Source organism: Vicugna pacos, chromosome 11 (assembly GCF_048564905.1).
Source record: "Vicugna pacos chromosome 11, VicPac4, whole genome shotgun sequence".
Classification (NCBI taxonomy): Eukaryota; Metazoa; Chordata; class Mammalia; order Artiodactyla; family Camelidae; genus Vicugna; species Vicugna pacos.
The window spans coordinates 62,322,687-62,342,111 of NC_132997.1; the positions used below are offsets into that span (position 1 = coordinate 62,322,687).

Here is a 19,425-nt window from a genome sequence, read left to right on the forward strand (position 1 = left end):
ATTCGACTTTATCTCTTTTATTGGTTTATTAGCTATAGCTCTTTACTTTCTTATTTTAGAATGTACTTGTATTAGTTTTCTACCACCACACAACAAATTATCACAACTTAGCATCTTAAAACAACACACATGTTATATCAGTTTCCATAGGTCAAGATTTCACGCAGTTTCCATGGGACAGAATTTTGCATTCAACTCAGGAACTTACAAGGTTACAATCCAGCTATTAACTGGGGAGTATCCTTTCCTGGAAATTCAATTAGGGGAGAATCTGCTTCCAGGCTTGTTCAGATTTTTTGCAGAATCCAACCTCTTAAAGTTGTTTGACTGAGGGCCTCAACTTCTTACTAGCAATAAGCTAAAATATATTCCCAGGTCCTGGAGGCCACCCTCAGTTCCTTGCCACATGATCCTCGCCTCAGGCAGTTTATAACATGCCTGTTTGTTTTTTTACAGCCAGCAGGAGAATCTCTCTCTTCAGTTTGCTATGGAGTATTATATAACTAAACGGTATCAGGAGTGACATACCATCACCTTTTCCTAATAAGCAGCCTAATTAACACAATGATACCCTATCACCATTCTATCATTTAAAAACAAGTGCCAGGATCCAACTGCACTCAAAAAGAAAAGATTATACAACGAAGTGGCCACCACGGGGTGTAAAAGCACCACTGCTTTGAGACTATTGTATACAGCTTTGATTTATCATAGTCTACTTCCATCTGATATAGAATTTTACATAAAGATGTGTAATTTACTTCCTTCTCCCCTGCACTTTTTGCTATATTTCACTTTCACTTGTTATAAAACTTACATCACATTATTGCTATTTTTGTTAATAGTTTCTTTATTATCTTTAAAAAAAGATTTAAGTATTAAGAAAGACATACGTTTTTACTCATGTAGTTACCATTCCTAGTGCTTTTCATTCCTTTGTACACATTTAGATTTCAATCTAATATCACTTTTTTCTCCTGATTAATAGACTTCTTTCACATTTCTTGTAGCACAAATTGACTAATGATAAATTCCTTCAGTTTAGGTATGCCTAAAAACGTCTTCATTTAATTATTATTTTTGAAAGGTATGTTTCCTATATGTAGAAATCAAGAGTGACTTTTACTCTAACAATACTTTAAAGATGTTGTTAACACTGTCATGTTCCTTGCAGTTTCCAGTAAGAAACTTACTGTAAGTCACAATACTTTCGTTTCTTCATATATAACACGTTCCCCCCACCCACCAAGCTGCTTTTAGCAATAGTTTTGAGCTATGCAATTAAGTTTATTGTGCTTGGGGTTTGCTGAGCTCCTTGGATTTGTGAATTTATAGTTTTCATCAAGTTTCAACTTCTGTGTTCATTATTACTTAGTTTTTTTCTTGGATACATACCTAGGAGTGGTTCATGTGGTCACTCTGTTTAACATTTTGAGGAACTACCAAACTTTGTTTTTCAAAAGCAGATGCACCATTTTACATTCCTACCAGCAACATGAGCAGTCCACTTTTTCCACCTCCTTCTGTCTTTTTGATTATAGCTCTGCTTATCTTTTTGAACAAAACTGGTTCAATATCCTTGTCTGTTGATTATAACATTTATTTCTATTCTGATCAGTGATTGATTTTTCTCCTAAATATGGGTATTCTTTTCCACTTCTTTTTGCCAAGTTTGGTCGTTTTCAATCGGATGCCAGACATTGCTAACTACACCTCACTGGTTGCTGGATATTTTTGTATTTCTATAAATATTATTGAACTTTGGTCTATCATATACTTGGGTTTTGTTAAACATTTGATCCATTTGGGCCTTGCCTTTAAGATTTGTTAGATGGCACTAGGGCTAATGCCCTATTAAGGCAGAATCTGTGCACTCAAACCAAGGCCCCACGGATTATGAAGTTTTCCAGTGTGACTGGTGAAAAGAGTTACTATTTCTGACCCTAAGAGACGTCTGGGAATCCTTAAAACCCTTTCGGGGTAGTTTCCTCAGACACATGACGCTCAGTACCCAGCAGAATACCGGAGAAAACTCTGCAGAACTCTGAGTTCTCTCTCTGAGCAACCTTCTCCTTTCTCCTACACTCTCTAGGGAACGTTACCTGCCTTGGTCTCCCCCAGAACTCCAGCTCCGTCCTGTCAACGCAGGTAATCCTCTGGACTCTGCTTAGGTTTTCTCTCCCTGCACCGCATCCTGGAAAACCGTTTAAAGGCAGTATGCTTTTTGAGCTATCATTTGTTCTCTGGGTCTCTAAGATCACTGTTACTCGTTACTGACGTCAAGCAACTTGAAAGAAAGACCCAGTGTTCTCCTACAGCAGCAGAATTTTTTTTTTTTTAAGGTAATGCCGAGAGTTGCCCCGAAAAGTCAAACAGCACAACGCTCCTCCTCTTTCGCTTAGTCTGAGGAGAACTGGGACGCGCGCCGCGGAGCGAACTCAAGCCACACCTCCAGCCTGCAGCACGGCCCAAGGGCTACTGCGCAGGCGTAGATCTTCTGCGCTCCCGCCGCGCTCAGCAGCCACTGCGCCTGCGCCAAACAGCTGCGCGCCAACGAGCGAATCTGCGCCTACCAATGAGAGCTTACGATGGTCCTTTATTCCCGCCTACTGACCGGATATCCAATCGCTTGCTTCGGCGCGCAGGCTGTGGTGCATCCAAAGTGGACAGAAAGTAGAACTGAAGCGCGGCCGGGGAAAGATGGAGGCGGCGGAGACTGAGGCGGAGACTGCAGCCCTAGAGTAAGTCTCCGCCGCCAGGTGACAGCCGGGGACGAGATAGGGCGGACCTTGCGCCCCCCCCCCCCCACCACGTAAATTCCTTGATACCCATCTATTCCTTACAGCTGTTGGGGTACGACTCTGCCGTGATGTCCCAACACACTCTCTCAGTGGGTCATTTAATCCTCATTCCTGCCTCCTAAAGGACCGCTCCAGCCCCTAACAAGGAAGATCTCTGGAGAGCCTAGACCGAGACATCCAGTGCCCTGTCCTGAGCCCCTCCTTAAGTATTCTGAGACCCCGCCCGCCCCAAGGCTTGTGTCCTCTTCGTGGAGGGCTCCTCCATTCTCTGTATATCTCCCTGACTGCTTTCGGAAACTTAGACGGTTTCTCTTCAGTGAAACATTCCCTATTTAAAATCACAGCTCCGTCCCAACATTCCTTACTCCCCTTGCTTTGCCTGTTTTCCTCAGGGCACTTATCTCCGTATGTCCTCCGTGCACTCACCATTCCTGCGCCTAGATGGCCCCCCCCCCTTGCTTTGCCTGTTTTCCTCAGGGCACTTATCTCCGTATGTCCTTCGTACACTCACCATTCCTGGGCCTAGATGGCCCTTCAAGCCTGTTTGCAGATACTAGTCAGGGCAAGATTCAGCATTAATATAAATATTCACATATGTGCATGTGCACACAAGTTCTCTAGAACTAGCACCCCAGGGGCCTTCAGTTTTCCCTGTTTTCTTGCCCCTTCAGGGCCCTGGCCAAGGTGGCAGACATCCTGGAGCCTATTGGTCTGCAGGAGGAGACAGAACTGCCTGCTCAGATCCTGGCTGAGTTTGTGATGGTATGTGCAAGATAGAAGCCAGCCTTTCAGAAACCAGGGACTGCTCCTGTTTCCTCCTATTGCAATACCGGGCAGCAATGATAGTGCAAGGAGGTAAGAATGTTCCCTGCCTCTACCCTCTGTCTAAACAGGACTCCCGGAAGAAAGACAAGCTCCTCTGCAGCCAGCTTCAAGTAGTAGACTTCCTGCAGAACTTCTTGGTTCAGAAGAACACTGCCCAGGGCCTGGACCCCTTGGCTTCTGAAGACACGAGCCGTGAGTAGGCAGGGGCTGCCCTGAGTGAAGAAGAAAGGGGAACATCAGTCAGGTCAGCTATTTGGCTGATGGGAAGACTGAGGCTCCAATGTTGCAGGCAGATAGGCCAGGCTAACTTATACCCTCATTCTATGTGGCTCTTCTCAGGGCAGAAGGCAATTGAAGCCAAAGAGCGATGGAAAGAGCTGAAGGCTACCTACCAAGAGCACGTGGAAGCCATCACAAGTGCCCTAACCCAGGCACTGCCCAAGGTGGAGGAGGTCCGAAGGAAGCAGGCACAGCTCCAGGAGGCCCTTCAACAACTCCAGGCCAAGGTGAACCCAGGATAGGGGGAGGGAAAGGCAGACAGAGAGGAGGAGGAAAAGGGTGAGCATGCTGGGTTGGACCCACTGGCTGTCTTTTAAAATCCAGCCATAAAAATACACTCTTCTCTTTGTTCCCATCCTTTGCTTACCTGCAGAAGCAAATGACCATGGAAAAACTCAGAATAGCCCAGAAGAAGTGGCAGCTGCAACAGGTAGGTCCATTCCCCTAGGAAAATATCTTTTTCCACCACTATGCCATTCCAAGGGCCAAGTCCTCTGCCTGGAAAACCTTCATCCTGTTTCCTCCTGTGAGGCATTATAGTATGGGTGCCAACACAGACTTGAATCTCAGCATCACCACTTAACCACTGGATGATCTTGGGCAGTCATCTAACTTTCTGTGCTTCTGTTTCTTCATCTGTGAAATGGAGGAAATAGTAGCATCTACCGTATAGAGTTGTTATGATGATTAAGTAATTAGTACAGGAAGTGCTTAAAATAGTGCCTGGCACATAACAGACTAAGTAAGTATTATCATCATCTTTATGCCTCTTCCCTCCAGAATGTCTTGTGCTGAAATAATTCATTCAGACCCTTTTCTCTAGGCCCCTTGTCCTGCCTAAAGTGAGTAAGGCCCCTCTTTCCATCTGAGGCTCTGAACCCCCAGCTAGGTCTAAGCTGGAGGAGTTGGGGGAATGACTCTAAGACCTCAGCATCTGAGGAACCATGTCTACATTTCCATTCCTGGTAGGAGAAGTGTCTGCAGCATCTGGCAGAGGTTTCTGCAGAGGTGAGGGAGCATCAGAAAGGAACTAAGCAGGAGCTTGATCGACTGTATCAGGAACTTGGAACTCTTAAACAGCAGGCAGGACAAGAGCAGGACAAGCTGCAGAGGTGAGGCTGGGAGCATGGGCTGTAGACCAGGGGTGGTCCAGCTGAGGTTCCCTTTCTTCACACCCACCTCCTCCTTCCAGGCACCAGACCTTCCTCCAGCTGCTATACACCCTACAGGGTAAGCTGCTGTTCCCCGGGGCTGAGGCAGAGATACCACAAGAGCTGGATCTTCCTAAGGATAAGCCCCAGCAGCTGACCCAGCCCCAGAAGCAGAACACTCGGGACACCATGGGGAGAGACAGAGATGTGTCATCCAAGGTGAATGAGAGATGGAACAGATGGGCAGGGAGCCAGAGATAAAAGCTGAGATATAGGCCTTACCCTCTGTCCATACTGTGTCTCTCCAAGGCTGACGGCCCACAGCCTGCTGGAGGTGCGAGCTTGCCATGGCTTCCTGGGGAACAACAACATGGGGAAGGATCTTAGAACAGATCAGACTCCAGCTCAGACCGTGGTGTCCTTGGACTGCAGGTATGGCAGGAGGGAGGGCCTCTGTTGTACCTGTCTCTGCTTCTGAGCTCCACTGTTTATGGAGGGGATGAGATGTGGGAAGGAGCAAGGAGTTTATCTTATGGTTGAAGTTTAGTACATTATCCCCTTGCCCATCCTACCCTGGGCTAATGTGTCTTCCTCTTTCCCAGCCGTCAGGCCCCACCCACATTGCAGGATGGACTTAAATTCCTTGAGGGCAGTCTGATTTTTGATTACATTTCAGATTGGAGCAGACTCTGGATTCTGTTGATTAAAAGCCCTAGAACTCTCTCAGCTGCCTGTTTGTTGATTAAAAGCCCTAGAACTCTCTCAGCTGCCTGTTTGTCTGTTTACCTTCATAGGTTGATGAGAAGAGTCGCACTCAAAGGCCAGCAACACCATAGGCACTGGGACTGGTGTGAATACAGAGGGTGTAGGGGGGAGGAGGCCCTGGCCTGGGGCCTAAGGGGTTGCTTGCCCAAATCGATATGACACAAACATGCTGAGCTTAATTTAAGGAGAAGGTGAATGCTTTATGCAGGTGGTTAGATATGGGAAAATAATTTTAATTACTGATCCAAATGTTTATTTGCCAGGTGCCTGTTTTGTGCCAGGTGCCTTGCCGTGAATGGGAGCTACAGCAGGGGGTTTATCTGACCAGTCCCTGGCCATGTGGAACATAATGAAAATGAACAAGAGAAATGGTCAATAGGATGATTTCAGAGTGTGTTAAAATAGGGTAGCAATCTAAAACAGAATAAGAAGATACAGAGCAATAGTGAGAGAATATAGAGACCCCATCTGTCTGTATTGCCTTGTGTCTATATGAGTTAGTATTTCTAATTGTCCTGTGTCTATGGGAGTTAGTATTTCTATTTGAGTTAGTATTTCTATTTGAGTTAGTATTTCTATTTGAGTTAGTATTTCTTCTTGTGTTTGTGTCTGTTGCTTTCAGTCTCCATTCCCCTGAGTGTCTGTTGCTGGGTGTGTGGACAGTGGTGGGGCACTGTTTGAGAAAGAGATTGCATCCCTAATTGGGAGTGTGGGAACTGCTGTGTAAGAGAAAAAGAGAGATCAGTGACAGTTCTCAGAGAGTGGAAAACTCCTTTTCCTTATAAGAAAATGACCTTCCTGTGCGAGAAGGACCTCAATATCTCCATGAGAAGGACACTGGAACCTTTTGTTATTGGTCAAGAGAGTTTCAAGAGACAGTGTTCCCTGTTCTGCCTCAGACTGGGATGCCTTCTCTCAGGTGAAGATTGAGATCCTTGTACACTCTGATGGTTTGCTCTGCTTTTCTGAGTTTTCTCTAGTTTTCTCTCAAATTGTCCTTTTAAATGTGTTGGCCCCATTTTTAAGATATGAAATAGGATAGGTATCAGAAGTCTTTGAGGTCCTGCATCATTATTGAATGAGGGGCTCAGAGAGGATTGAGTATATATTCTCCACAAGGGACATAAAAATACTTAGAGAGGCTTCCTCAATCTGCCCATCGTCCTCCCACATGGTCCCTTCTGTAGCCTTCTAGCAACCCACATGTGCAGTCCCCCATTTTTCCTTCCCTTATCCCTACAGTCTGTTTTGTTTGTTTTTTTCTAGTCTCATATATCCCAAAATGCCTGCAACAGAAAGGAGAGCAAGAATATATATACATATATCTGTCCCAGAAAATAAGTGTCCATTAAGGGAGACTGGGGTATGGGTTGGGATGGTATGGAGTTTCCCTATCTTTGCACACATAGTGGCTTATGGGAAGGAAGAGAAGATACTTATATGGAGCTAGGGGTGAATGATAATATCCTGAGATACTCTAAGCCAGGGGACAGGAGAAAGAGATTGGGCAAACGTGCAGTAATCAAAAGCAGAGGTCTGCAAAACTGCTGGGAACCAAATTTTTTTCAAGGAGTATGGAATGCATCAGTCCACACTGAGGCCAAAGAGTAGGGGAGGCTTGAGTATCTGTTATGTTTAAATCCCCTGAATTGTCCATGTGGCTGGAGCCTCACATTGGCCACAATTGTCTTGAATTACAAGCTTAGGATTTGGAACTTGGAACTTGCTTTTAAATAGAAGCTGGACTTCAGCTTCCAGCTGTTCTTGGCTCTCTCTTAGGCTCCCCTAAAAGCTATACCAGTTCATTGTTAGTTGTGCAAGGTAGATATGTGCAAGAAGGGAAACTACTCCTGGGAACTTGTGATCTCTTGCACAAAAACCTGGATTATGATTCTACAGAGACTGCTGAAAAGGCCCTGCTGCCAGCCAGAGATGGTTTTTTTTCTTCCTTTTTTCTATTCAAAGGAGGGGCACAAACCAGTGAAGAGTGGAGAGTGGGAGTGGGGAGGGGACTGGGGACTTGGCAGTGATTCAGCACAATCAACACTCTATTAGTCTGTCTTGACTAGAAGTCTGTTTGATAACCTAAAGTGAAGATTAAGCTTACTTTGTGAAACGAATAGGAAAATTTTCTTTCTGTTCTCTGTAAGAATAGTATTTTCCTTTTTAAAAATACTTTCTTTTATGGTAAACATTTTATTTATTTTCTTTTAGTTTCAGTTTCATATTTTCTTGGTATTGTCAACTTTTTCTAGTAATTTTTCATACCCAGTTTTTAAGTTTATTGGTATAAAGTTGTCATCTTTTTTACCTAAATCTGCTGCCTGTTTTAGGATGACCTAATGTTGTGTTCCTGATACTTTTTTTGTGCTTCACCAAATTTTTTCTTTGATCCATCCTTTCAGATTTTCGTTCATTTTCAAATATTCAAGTATTTAAAAATTGGCTTTTGTGATCTGCCATGTATGTTTGTTCTGATTCATTAGTTAGTAATCATTTCTGGATCATTTTCTACCTTATGTTTTTAGGTGGAGAATATGTTTTGTTTTGGTCTGGTCTTTTGGTAAACTATTTTTATCAGATAATAAACTTGTATATTTGCATCTTTGTTTTCGCAAATAAATGTTTAAGGCTATAAATTTCTTCTGATTTTCTGTTAGTCATTTCTCAGTCATTTGATTCATAGAATTTTTTATTAAAATTATTTCTGTGATTCATGAGTTTCTTAGAAAAATAAATTTGAAATTTTTTACTCTATGTTTGTGAGAAGATAACCTTTCTGTTTATTCTAGTTTGGTCAGAAAATGTCATCAATGTAATAAAAAACTTTGAAATTTGGTGAGGGAAACAGCTGTAACCTTGAATGAGTTGTTTTATTCCTTTTTTTTTTTTGTAAACTTTTTCATATGGATTTTAAAAGAATGTTTTAGAATTGTCATGTGTAATGTTTTCTGTATGTTTATTGTATTATGCTTGTTATATTTTTTTTACTTTATATCTTGTATATACTTAATTTTTTTGTTTCCTGAGTATCTTTTGAGAGAGGTGTGTTCAAGTCTCCATATGATAGTGGATTTGTTTATTTTGTTAACTTCTGGTTTATTTCAGCAAAGCTAATCTCTCTCATTCTATCTTTACAATGTTTAAATTTATAAAACTAAGTTCACTTCAAATATTCTACTCCATCATGAAAAGAAACTGTCTTACCATTTTAGAATCTTTCTGTACTTAACACATCCATTCCTGTCTTCTAGAATTATGTAACTTCTTATATTGCAATTCTTATGTCTCCTCTTTGGGCCAAATAAGTGTATATTTTGAAATACAAACAGTGTGAAATTAAATAACCTAATTTAATTATTATTTCCAGCCTAGTGTTTAAATGACCCTTTTGACACTGTGAACATTGGGCTCTGAGGAATTTAGTGTTTGAGTTTTGATACACTTTGCTCTTGAAATCCTCAATAACCTAGGCATTAAGTCTGAGAACTGGAGTCTCAGGAATCAACATATTTTATGTTTGTTTTGAAGCCTTTTAAACTTGTTTTGGGAGGGTGTAAATTCCTCTGTGTTGTTAAATTGAATTGTATAACTGTTGAAATAGTTATTAAAAAACTGATTAATCTTCATGGAGCTCTGCATTATACAAAAATTAGATTTTAGATGTCATATTTAAATGCATTTCTAAATTTTCAGTTGTCAGATGGACTTTAGCAAGTACACCTATGCAAGATATGCATAATGCATTTCATCATGCATTTTATAGTGATTATACCCATGTGAAAGTGTTGATACTTATTTAAATGAGTTGATTACTGCATACCTAAAATCATGTTTGAGGATAGAAAAAAGAAGGGGAAAATCTAGACATGCTTTCAGAAGGTGACAGAATTATTGGAAATAAGAGATTGTCACAAGAAAACATTTTAAAAGGAATAGACCATAAAATACATATGTATAACCTAGTACACAAATATTTGTTTTTATGTACTATAAAAAATCATAGGATGAACAAACATGAGTTGGAGTAATCAAAATGGGGTTTATTTTTATGGAAGAATGAATGAGTTTGTTTAAAATATCCTATAGAGTCTCCATGTTATGAAATTGTATTGTAAAACCTTTGGGCCTAATCTTAACCAATCGTAAACAGTAAGTGTGACAATTTTATTAATTAAAATACTCGTTTTAAAATTAGTTATATTAAATTTTCATTCTGTATATAACTTAGTAGACAAGAAGTTACGCTTTACATGTGTCTTAGAGAGAAAATACTTCTCTTTAGGGACAAGCCTGTCCACAGTCTCCAAATATGTGAGGCTCACATTACCCTGGCTAGATAGTCTAGAAATAAAAAAGGAATTTGAAGTAATTTGTTTCTGAAGTTTAGCATTTTCTGTGGTTGTTTCATTTGATTACTCCATGAAGATAATAGACTCTGGGGTTATAACGTGCTGGTTTCTTGTTTGAAAACTCTAGATGATGACTAAAACATCTAGCTTTATTCCAGTGTGCCATTTTCAACATGAGAAAGAAATAAGGGGAAAAAGAAAGAAATGGTAAATTTAGTTGAGGAATTCAGTCATAAAATACTGAACATTTGTGTGTGTGTGTGTGTGTGTGTGCATACATACATACACATACATGCATATATACAGACATACATAAAACTGGCAGGGAATGTAGATTAGCTGGAGGAAGTGAGAGTGACTGCATTATCCAATATATGGATATCAGGCCTTTTTTTTTCAGATATAGATTCTGTCATTAACCATTTGCTCTCTGTAATTCCTCTCTACAAGAACGTATATATCTTTGCATCCACAAATGAACACACTCAAATGCCTTCAAATTTAAAAGTAGTTAGTAAATGTTCATTGGATTATCTTTAGGGAAGACTTCCCTAAGAGCTGCCTCTTGAGTTCAATTTCAAACAAATAAAATTATCCAGAGGCAGATTTCATCATTTATTGAATGTTAGCTTTGTACTGAATATAAAGTTCTGAGAATTAAAAAAAAATGATAAAGACAATCTGAGTTTAAATTTGGAGGCAGAAAAGAAAAATCTGAAAAACTAATGCTAACAAAAACTGTTTGTCATTGTTTAGGACTAAGAATTGAAATGTTTTGGCAGCACCAAGGATAATCATGGGCACTAAGCAGAAGGAACATCATAAGTAAACGCAAGTGGCCAAGCAGCACTTAGAACATAGTATATGTTCATAGATTACAATATTCTGTGTCTTTGAATTTAGTTGCTGGAGCGCTATCATTTTCCCTTTATGATAGCATATTTCTTTGACTTTTCATGGCGTTTGAGGATATGTGTTTCTGCTTTTGCATTTGAAATAGCAGACAGCTTCCTTAATTAGGCTTTTTTTTTTTTTACTTTGGATCTATTAGAAACCTTTTTTATTGCAGAAAGTGGCACAGGTTTGTGGTTTCTCCTATAGGAGCTGGCTCTTGGGGAAGCCCTCTGGAGTGGGCACAAGGAATCAACCACAGAGTTAGGAGGGGTGCGGATTTAGCTCTGGGGTCTTGGGGGTGTCCACAGGGCCAGTAGGGGGATCTTCAAGTGGGGCCCACCCAGACGTTCATGAGTGGATCCTGTGCTGAAGTCTCAAAGCAGACTGCAGGAGACATGGCACTTTGATTTTCTTGTCAGCTTCCTTTCCCTTTCTCTTCCTCTCCCCAGTCACAGAGATCTCTCCTCAGAAATCCAGCTGCTGCTAGAGAGAAATGGGCCCCTCCATCCATAGTCCTCACAACTAATGTTGATATCACTCTTCCAGTAATGAATGAAATGATTCTGGCCTTTGAGATACAGAGATACAGATTTCCTCTATCTCTAGAAACTTAGTTCCCAGCAACTAGAGTGCAATGTAAAGGAACTATCTTTGTTAAATGGCTTTTCAATAAAACAATTTTGTCCATTAAACATGTAATAATATTTAATTTCAGTTTGGAAACTTAGGTTATAGAGCTGTTTGATGTTGTGTTTTGTTTTTTCTTCCTAGCTATCTTGAGCATTAAATATTTTTTTGAATATATGTGCAGTTACATGTATTCTAAAATGTGAAGTCAGGCATCATTTTCTCTTTATAAGTTTAATTTAATTTATTTTGTGTTATTTTTTAAGGAGTCATTTATTTCAATCATGAAGACACCTGGAATCTACAGGAAACTCATCTCATTTTGTTGTAGTACTGATTGCTATCAACAGTTTGCTATTTTTCACCTAAGTATCCTGTTTATCTGTAAAGAAGCTAAATGACAGCCTGGTTCATTTTTAAATTGTGTATTGGGAACAGAGTTCACACTTAGTACTGACTTAGAATTCAAAAGATGTTTGCTTCCTGGATGTTTGTCTTAGTTTGGCAGTGTTAAAGTTTTGTGATGAAATGTGTACTTGTTTTGTTCAATCTCGATGGAAGTTTATCTAATATTTTCTATATGGTTAAGTATATGAAATTATACATAATATAAAACAGAAAAATGGAAAATCTAAAATCCAGGCATCACTGTCTTCACAGAAGTATGTTTGTTTGGCAGATATCTGGGTAAAGAATCTCCATCCTTGTAACAAGTCGTCCAGAAATTTCCATAAAATTTCATACTTTAGTCCCCAGTCCCTTGATTTGCAATTTCTTTAACCCCTTGAGACATTTTGTATTAACATGTAATATCTGTCTTGCTGTCTCCTTGGTTTTATTCCTCCTGTGCTACTGAATAAGAAACCAAACTCCTAGTATTGCTAATGCTTTGTCAAGCAGTGGTTACTTGCTTCTTTGCAGATGGCTTTTGCTGAAGAGCCCATATCTAGGAAAACAAAGAGAAAATAACTTTCTAATTCTCTTTGCTTATTTAACCTATGTAATCCTAAGTATATCTAACGTGAGAATAGCTCTGTGAAGACCATCAGAGTCTCTTGAACATTTTATTTCTCTTCATGAAATGATCTTTCAAAAATCCACTTGAATGTCCTGGACTAAAAGAATGAAGGCCTGAGAGAAGTGAGTTAACCACTTACGGTATAACTATAACACAAACAATTCAAATGCCTTTTGATCACAAACATCATTGAGTATCTGGCAATAGGTTTATAATTTGAGTTTAAACAAAAAGTTGCTGCCATATTATGGTGTGCCGAATTTTAACTGGCTTTGATCCCTCTAGGTGTAAATTGTTCTGTATAAAAGCTAGCACTAATCGCCTTTCTCAGCTCCCACTGGTATAACTGACATCAGTAGTCAATTCTAGCTCTTGGCCCTAACGGCCATAAACAGGACAGACCATTTTTTCCCATCTCCCCTTCCACATTACCCAATTTAGTTATTGCTAATTATTAGATGTTGGTATATAACATAAAATAGTTTTGCTCTACCTACTAAAATATGTTAAAAATCAACCTACCATAAATAAGCTATAGAAATACGTGAAATGGGGAGCTTACTCCACATGAGGTGGAATAGTTCCAGAGAATGTTTTGGTAATAGTGGGATGTGAGACAGGACTTTGTAAGTGGTATGTTTTGTCAAGGAGTTTTAGAGTAAACTACATTCTAGACAAAGAGAAAAAAATTCAGTTACAGGATATAAAGAATAAGAATATGTCCAGGAACAGCAAAATGGTAATGTGGCTGAAGGAAAGATGTGTGTGGATGTGTTACTGGGACAGAATTGTAATTGGACTGGAGAGGCAGTTGAACAAATTGCAGTAAATAATGTCCCCAAAAGTTTGAAGGTTAGAGACAAAAGCAAATCAGTATTGCAACTTTAGTTAAAAGTTTATCCATTTGCCTTCTTAGTTTTGATTTTGTCACCTACTTGATTGTTCTTTTCAGTGAAAATAGCAGGTTTTTATCAGTTTACAATTTTTAAACAGTATGGTAGTCAATTATAGGTATTGAACATCTCTATGCTTTAGGCATTAACTAATTTATTATTGTTACCATTTATAAACTAAATAACTAAGGATTAGATGCTTTGCCTAAAACAAACAAACAAACAGCTATTCAAATTCTGGGCCATTATGCTCAGTTTCTTTCTACATGTCATTGTTACCACACACAAAAAAACTTCACTTTCTGAAAAGTCACTGTAAGAATCCAAATATGTTATCTAGGAAGACAGTGCAGCTAAGCCTTTAGTTTGATATGCAATAGAGTCATGTGGAGGTGGGTTTTTTTTTAAGTTATAAACCCATATAATCCAATGTATTTTTTTTAATTGAAGTATAGTTGATTTACAATGTTGTGTTAGTTTCTGGTGTACAGCATAGTGATTCAGTTATACATATATATTTTTTCATTAGAGGTTATATTATAAGCTATTGAATATAGTTCCTTGTGCTATACAGTAGGACCTTGTTTATCTGTTGTATATATAGTAGCTTGTATCTCCTAATCCCAAACTCCTAATTTATCCCTCCACCCCTGTTTCCCACTTGGCAACCATAAATTTGTTTTCAGTGTCAATGAGTCTGTTTCTGTTTTGTAAATGAGGTGTTTTTTAAAATGTCAGTTTCAGTCCTCTGTTGAAGATTCTAATTCCCAATTCCTGGTTCAGATTTTGCATATTTAACAAGTGCTCTGATCATGATGGAGTGAATTTACAAATCATTTTGTGAGAAACACTACACTATTTTCCATTAAGACTTTAGTATACATTATATTATCAACTTGCTGTGTAGTCCATAAGACTATGAAACAAAAGATAACATTTTGAAAAGGACTGGAGATCTAAAAAGGAATTTAGAATTCTGGTATACCAGGAAGTGTTGGCTATTATGTTACAATGATGGGAACACTAGATTCTATCATAAGTCTGAAGTCAAAAAAGAGGTGTAGCCTGAGGCAGAAGGCTGATGATAAAAGAGTAATGCAAGTGAAAACAAACTTCTGCTTTAGAGGGTATTGCAAAGTAAATTATTTAAACTCATACGTGTATATTCCACACACACAAAGGCCAGGAAAGCAGACACATTTGGGTAAGGTACACAATTTTGTATATAAATTTTGTTTTGTTCTCACAGAAAATAAATTCAGGAAATAAAAATTTTGCGTAAGAAGAGAGAAATTGCCCAAATTGTTGGTTGTTTGCTCAACTCCCACAGCTAAGCTGTATTTCCTGCCCTCCCTCCTTCAGAGTAGGTGAGGCCATGTGACTGGACTATAGCCAAGAAGATGTGGACAGAAATGATACATGCTACTTCCAAGCCTGGCTCAGGCGACCCTCCCTCACACTACCTCTCATCCTTCTCTGTCTGTTTGGCTAAATGGAGAGGACAGTGAGGATCTTGAGGAAAGTAGAGACAAAAAAAATGGAGGAAGCCTGGGTCCTTGTTACTTGGATGCAAGCAACCTGGGTAAGGACAGCTGTTTTGGACTGCTCTGAGTAAGTTAAAAACCAAAAACACCAAAACATTTTGTACTCTATGAAGGTACTGAAAAGTTGAAGTTATATCAAATAGCTTAAAGCTTCTGGATCCAGTTCTGGTTTCCTCAGGCAAATATTTCAGGAAAATCTCCTTTTACCTTTGGTAATAATAGACGTTTACTTGTCTGGAAAAAGCCACTTCTCAAAGGATTTTCACCTTAAGTAAAAAAAGAGAAGTGTAGGCTGCAAATAGAATTTTAGTCAAAGGGATGGATACTAGTTTCATTATAGTCTCCATTTCCCATACCAAAGTTGAAAAACTTACTACATTAGAGCTTCTCTCACTATTCCATCTCTTTCTCATTCAGTGCTTAAATCCCAAAATGTACCTGATTTGAAGAAATGATTGCTGAACTATTTATAGCTAAAAATAGTCATAAATTATTAGTGTTCTTAGGAAAACTGAACAGTTTGAATCATTTTGTCTCACTGTTAGAAGATACACAATGTTTACAAACCCTCTCAACATGACTGATGAATTCTCCCCTGTACCGACCCCTGCTCTAAACACCAGACAACAGTTTTGTTTGGTAGGTTTATAATATGCTTAGTTAAAACTAAATCAGGCAAACTGCTGAATGTTGCTTCTGAGTTTAAAATATTTTCTTCTAGCTTCTTTGGGAATTTTCTTTTGTTTACTCAGTTGCTGCATTTTCTCTGCTGAGACATTTAATTACACACATTCATACCAGTATTCATGCTCCCCCTTTTTACTTGCATCACTTGCAATACTTTATCTCCTACCTCTCTGTCAGACTCCTTACTCTACCCTGAAGAATCTATGAGAGGATGAATGAATCACCATCATAAACAGTTCTCAAAATTTGTTTTTAAGAAGTACTTGCAGTATCATAATTCAATGTTATTGTTTTGAATTCAAGTACATTTGAAGATTTCATGCTTTGACAGAAGTTTTTTTTTAAGGCTATAATTTTCTTTTGATCTGCTTTCTAATTTTCATAATTCACATGTCATTTTTTACATTTTAGTATTTTCTTTGCAGTTACTTTCCCCAACCCCTCTCTGCCCTCACACCTTCCCCTCTGCACCATCAAACATGCACACATGGAAATGAAAACTGTTCAGGATGGTGGGGTTTGGGCATTTTTTCTCTGGAAGAGAAGAAGCTGGATCATGTGATAATTCTGTTTAATTTTTGGAGAAACCACTATATTGTTTTCTACAGTGGCTGTACCATTTTGCATTTATTCAAGCAATGCACAAGAGTTCCAATTACTCCATCTTCTCACTAAAACTTGTTTTTTTTTTCTTTTTTTATTATATCTACCCTAGTGAGTATGAAGCGGTATCTCATTGTGGTTTTGATTTGTTTTTCCCTATCAATTAGTGATGTTGAACATCTTTTCGTACGCAAATTGGCCATTTCTTTGGAGAAATAACTATTCAAGGCTTTTCTCTTTTTTAATCAGGTTTTTTGTTGTTGTTGTTGAGTTATAGGCGCACTCTATATATAGTCTTAAATATTAATCCCTTATCATATGTATGATATGCAAATATTTTCTCCCATTTCATTGTTTGCTTTTCATATGTTGAACTATTCTTACATTCCAGGAATAAAGCCTTCTTGATCATTGTGAATAATCCTCTTAATACACTCTTGAATTTGGCTTGACAGTATTTTGTTGGGGATTCTTACATCAATATTCATGAGAAATATTGCTCTATAGCATTTTTCCCCCCTTGTAGTGTCTTGTCTGGCTTTATCAGAGTAAATGCTAACCTCATAGGAAGGAAGGTTGGGAAGTTGTCTTAGTCCATTCAGACTAAATAAACTGGGTGGCTTGTAAACAACAGAAATTTGTTTCTCACAGTTCCGGAGAGTGGAAAAGCCAAAATAAAGGTGCCAGAAAATCCAGCGTCTGGTGAGGGCCCTTTTCCTGGTTCATAGCTAGCACCTCCTCACTGAGCCCTCACCTGCTGGAAGGGAAAACGGATCTCTGGGACCTATTTTATAATGGCACTAACCCCATTCATGAAGATTTCACCATCATGAACTAATAACCTTCTAAAAGCCCCACCTCTTAATACTATCAACTTGGGGGTTAGGATTTCACTACTAGAATTTTGAGGAGACACATTCAGTCTATAGCAGAAATGTTTCCTCCTTTTCAATATTTTGGAAGCATTTGAGAAGGATTAGCTTAATTCTTTAAATGTCTAGTAGAATTCTGTAGCAGCACCATCTGGTCCTGGGCTTTGCTTTTCTGGGAGGTTTTGAGTACTGATTCAAGCAACCTCCTAATTAAAGATTTATTCAGATTGGGTGGCATAAATGTGTGAATATTCAAGTTCAACCAGACAGAATAAAGAATTGTTGGAAAGATTAAATAATACATCTATGTCACTTGAATAATACATTCTATAAATGTCAGTTTTTGTGATCATCATTATGGTATTCTATTAATGCTAAAATGCTCACTTTTACATTTTAATATCTCTAAAATCAGTATAAATCTTATGACCAATTCAATTTGAAAAATTGACATCTTGATTGATAGCTATTCTCTTAATTATCTCATAGTGAATCCTCATTTTGGTATACATGTGCTATGTCATTCATTCCTTTGTTTCCATGTTTCTGTCTCTGTTGTATATAGAACATAATAAAACAGTGATTTGCTGAGGTCTTAGCTCTGTCATTAACTTACTGTGCTACCTTAGGCAAGTCACTGAAATCATGTGAACTTTAGTCTTCTTTCATAAACTAGGTAGTCAAAACTTCACACTCCTCATCTGTATATTAGGGAGACCAGTTGTCTCTTCAGATCTAAAGTTTTACAGATTTGATGAAATATTTGAAACAAGGCCATGTCACAGTAAGGCATGTAGACATTTAAGTTTGGAGAACTGGTCGGGTAAGAATCTCCTGGAGAAACAATTTTGGACAATAAGTAACTTTCTGGCCTAGACAGAATGAAAGAAAGAGAGGAGAAAACATAATGGCACCAGCAAAAAATAATTCGGATCTTTTCCTCCAGCATCAGTGAAGATAATTTTGAAATCATGTTAGTTTCCAGGACAGAGTATGCCAAAGGGAGAATAATCACTGTGCAGCCTGTGGGTTTCCCAAAAGTGAAAACAACGATATCACAGTCTTGATATAACTAAGAAGTTAGGAGAATGAGTGTAGAGGATGGTTCAGCTGGGGTACATATCACAGGGTTTTGGCTACTTCTAGGTTTCAAAAGTACTAGGTTTTGGCTACTTCTAGTCTGCCAAAGTTTCAGTAAAACTGGGAGATTTAATAGAAAAGGCAAGTGCATTTACAACTTACGTACTGCTTGGAATCAGAAATAAAGCAATAGCGTTGTTTTCTTAATTTCATGTCTTAATATGCTTTATAACAAAACATGTGTGTCTCATATTTCAGATATTCCCTGAAGTATAGAGGTGAAAATAAGTCACCACAGAGGATTTCATATCATTAATTGTCTTTGGTTCAAATCCCACTAAAGAGACCTCACGATAATATTTGAGTACAAGTAATTTGTCTGGGGGGTGGTCCTAAGAAGCTTTGGATTTGAGTGTGAAATAAGAGAGGGAAAGGAAGGAAGCGCATACATAGTATTTAGTGAGCATGTTAAGTGTTGTAGGTAATTGGGGCACACACCAACTGTGATCTCTGGGTAATGATTCAGAATTGTCCTAAGTGTCAGGAAAGCTGGGATAAATATGCGACATTTTCAACTGTTATGCTTTGGGGTCGTTCCCAGAGGTATGAATTTCTTAGTAGTTACACTCTGCCCTGTGCATGGGTAGAGTATGTTCTCCCAGACAGAGAAAGCTATTAGCATCAGGCACAGGACAAATTAGTGCTAAAAATTTTTAAGTAGAATGCCAGCAGTTTCTTCTAGTCTACCACTTGCACTCCTTATATCTATCTGTGTCTCACATTGTATTCCTCAATCTTACCATTGCTTTTGCAAAATCAAGGCCAGTCAAAATTTTACATATTTACAAGAGAATTTGTGAGGTAAGATATAGTGAATCCTAAACATTTTTTCCTGATTATTTAAGACATGAACTCTTAATTTTGAAATAATAATTGAAGATCACAGTTTTAAGAAATAATATAGACATTCCATATTTCACCCAATTTCCTCCAATTGCAATTAGCTTAGAATCTATAGAATTATTTTTCCCTTT

The 19,425-nt window shown here is 38.6% G+C and overlaps 1 protein-coding gene across 12 annotated transcripts; it reads left to right on the forward strand.

Annotated features, from left to right (window-relative positions):
• Window positions 1–2,656: 2,656 nt before the first annotated feature.
• Window positions 2,657–14,270, forward strand: ZWINT (ZW10 interacting kinetochore protein). Of its 12 annotated transcripts, none has more exons than XM_015243416.3 (9): window positions 2,657–2,741; window positions 3,473–3,563; window positions 3,695–3,818; window positions 3,966–4,132; window positions 4,279–4,335; window positions 4,875–5,017; window positions 5,098–5,275; window positions 5,366–5,488; window positions 11,961–12,098. In XM_015243416.3, the coding sequence occupies exons 1-8, from the start codon at window positions 2,701–2,703 to the stop codon at window positions 5,441–5,443; spliced, it is 879 nt and encodes a 292-aa protein (XP_015098902.2). In that variant the 5' UTR covers window positions 2,657–2,700; the 3' UTR covers window positions 5,444–5,488; window positions 11,961–12,098. The 12 variants fall into 12 exon arrangements, with proteins under 12 accessions (XP_015098902.2, XP_072827607.1, XP_072827608.1 ...); XM_072971506.1 differs by lacking the exon at window positions 11,961–12,098 and adding an exon at window positions 11,517–11,583; XM_072971507.1 differs by lacking the exon at window positions 11,961–12,098 and adding an exon at window positions 10,930–11,189.
• The last annotated feature ends 5,155 nt before the right edge of the window (window positions 14,271–19,425 follow it).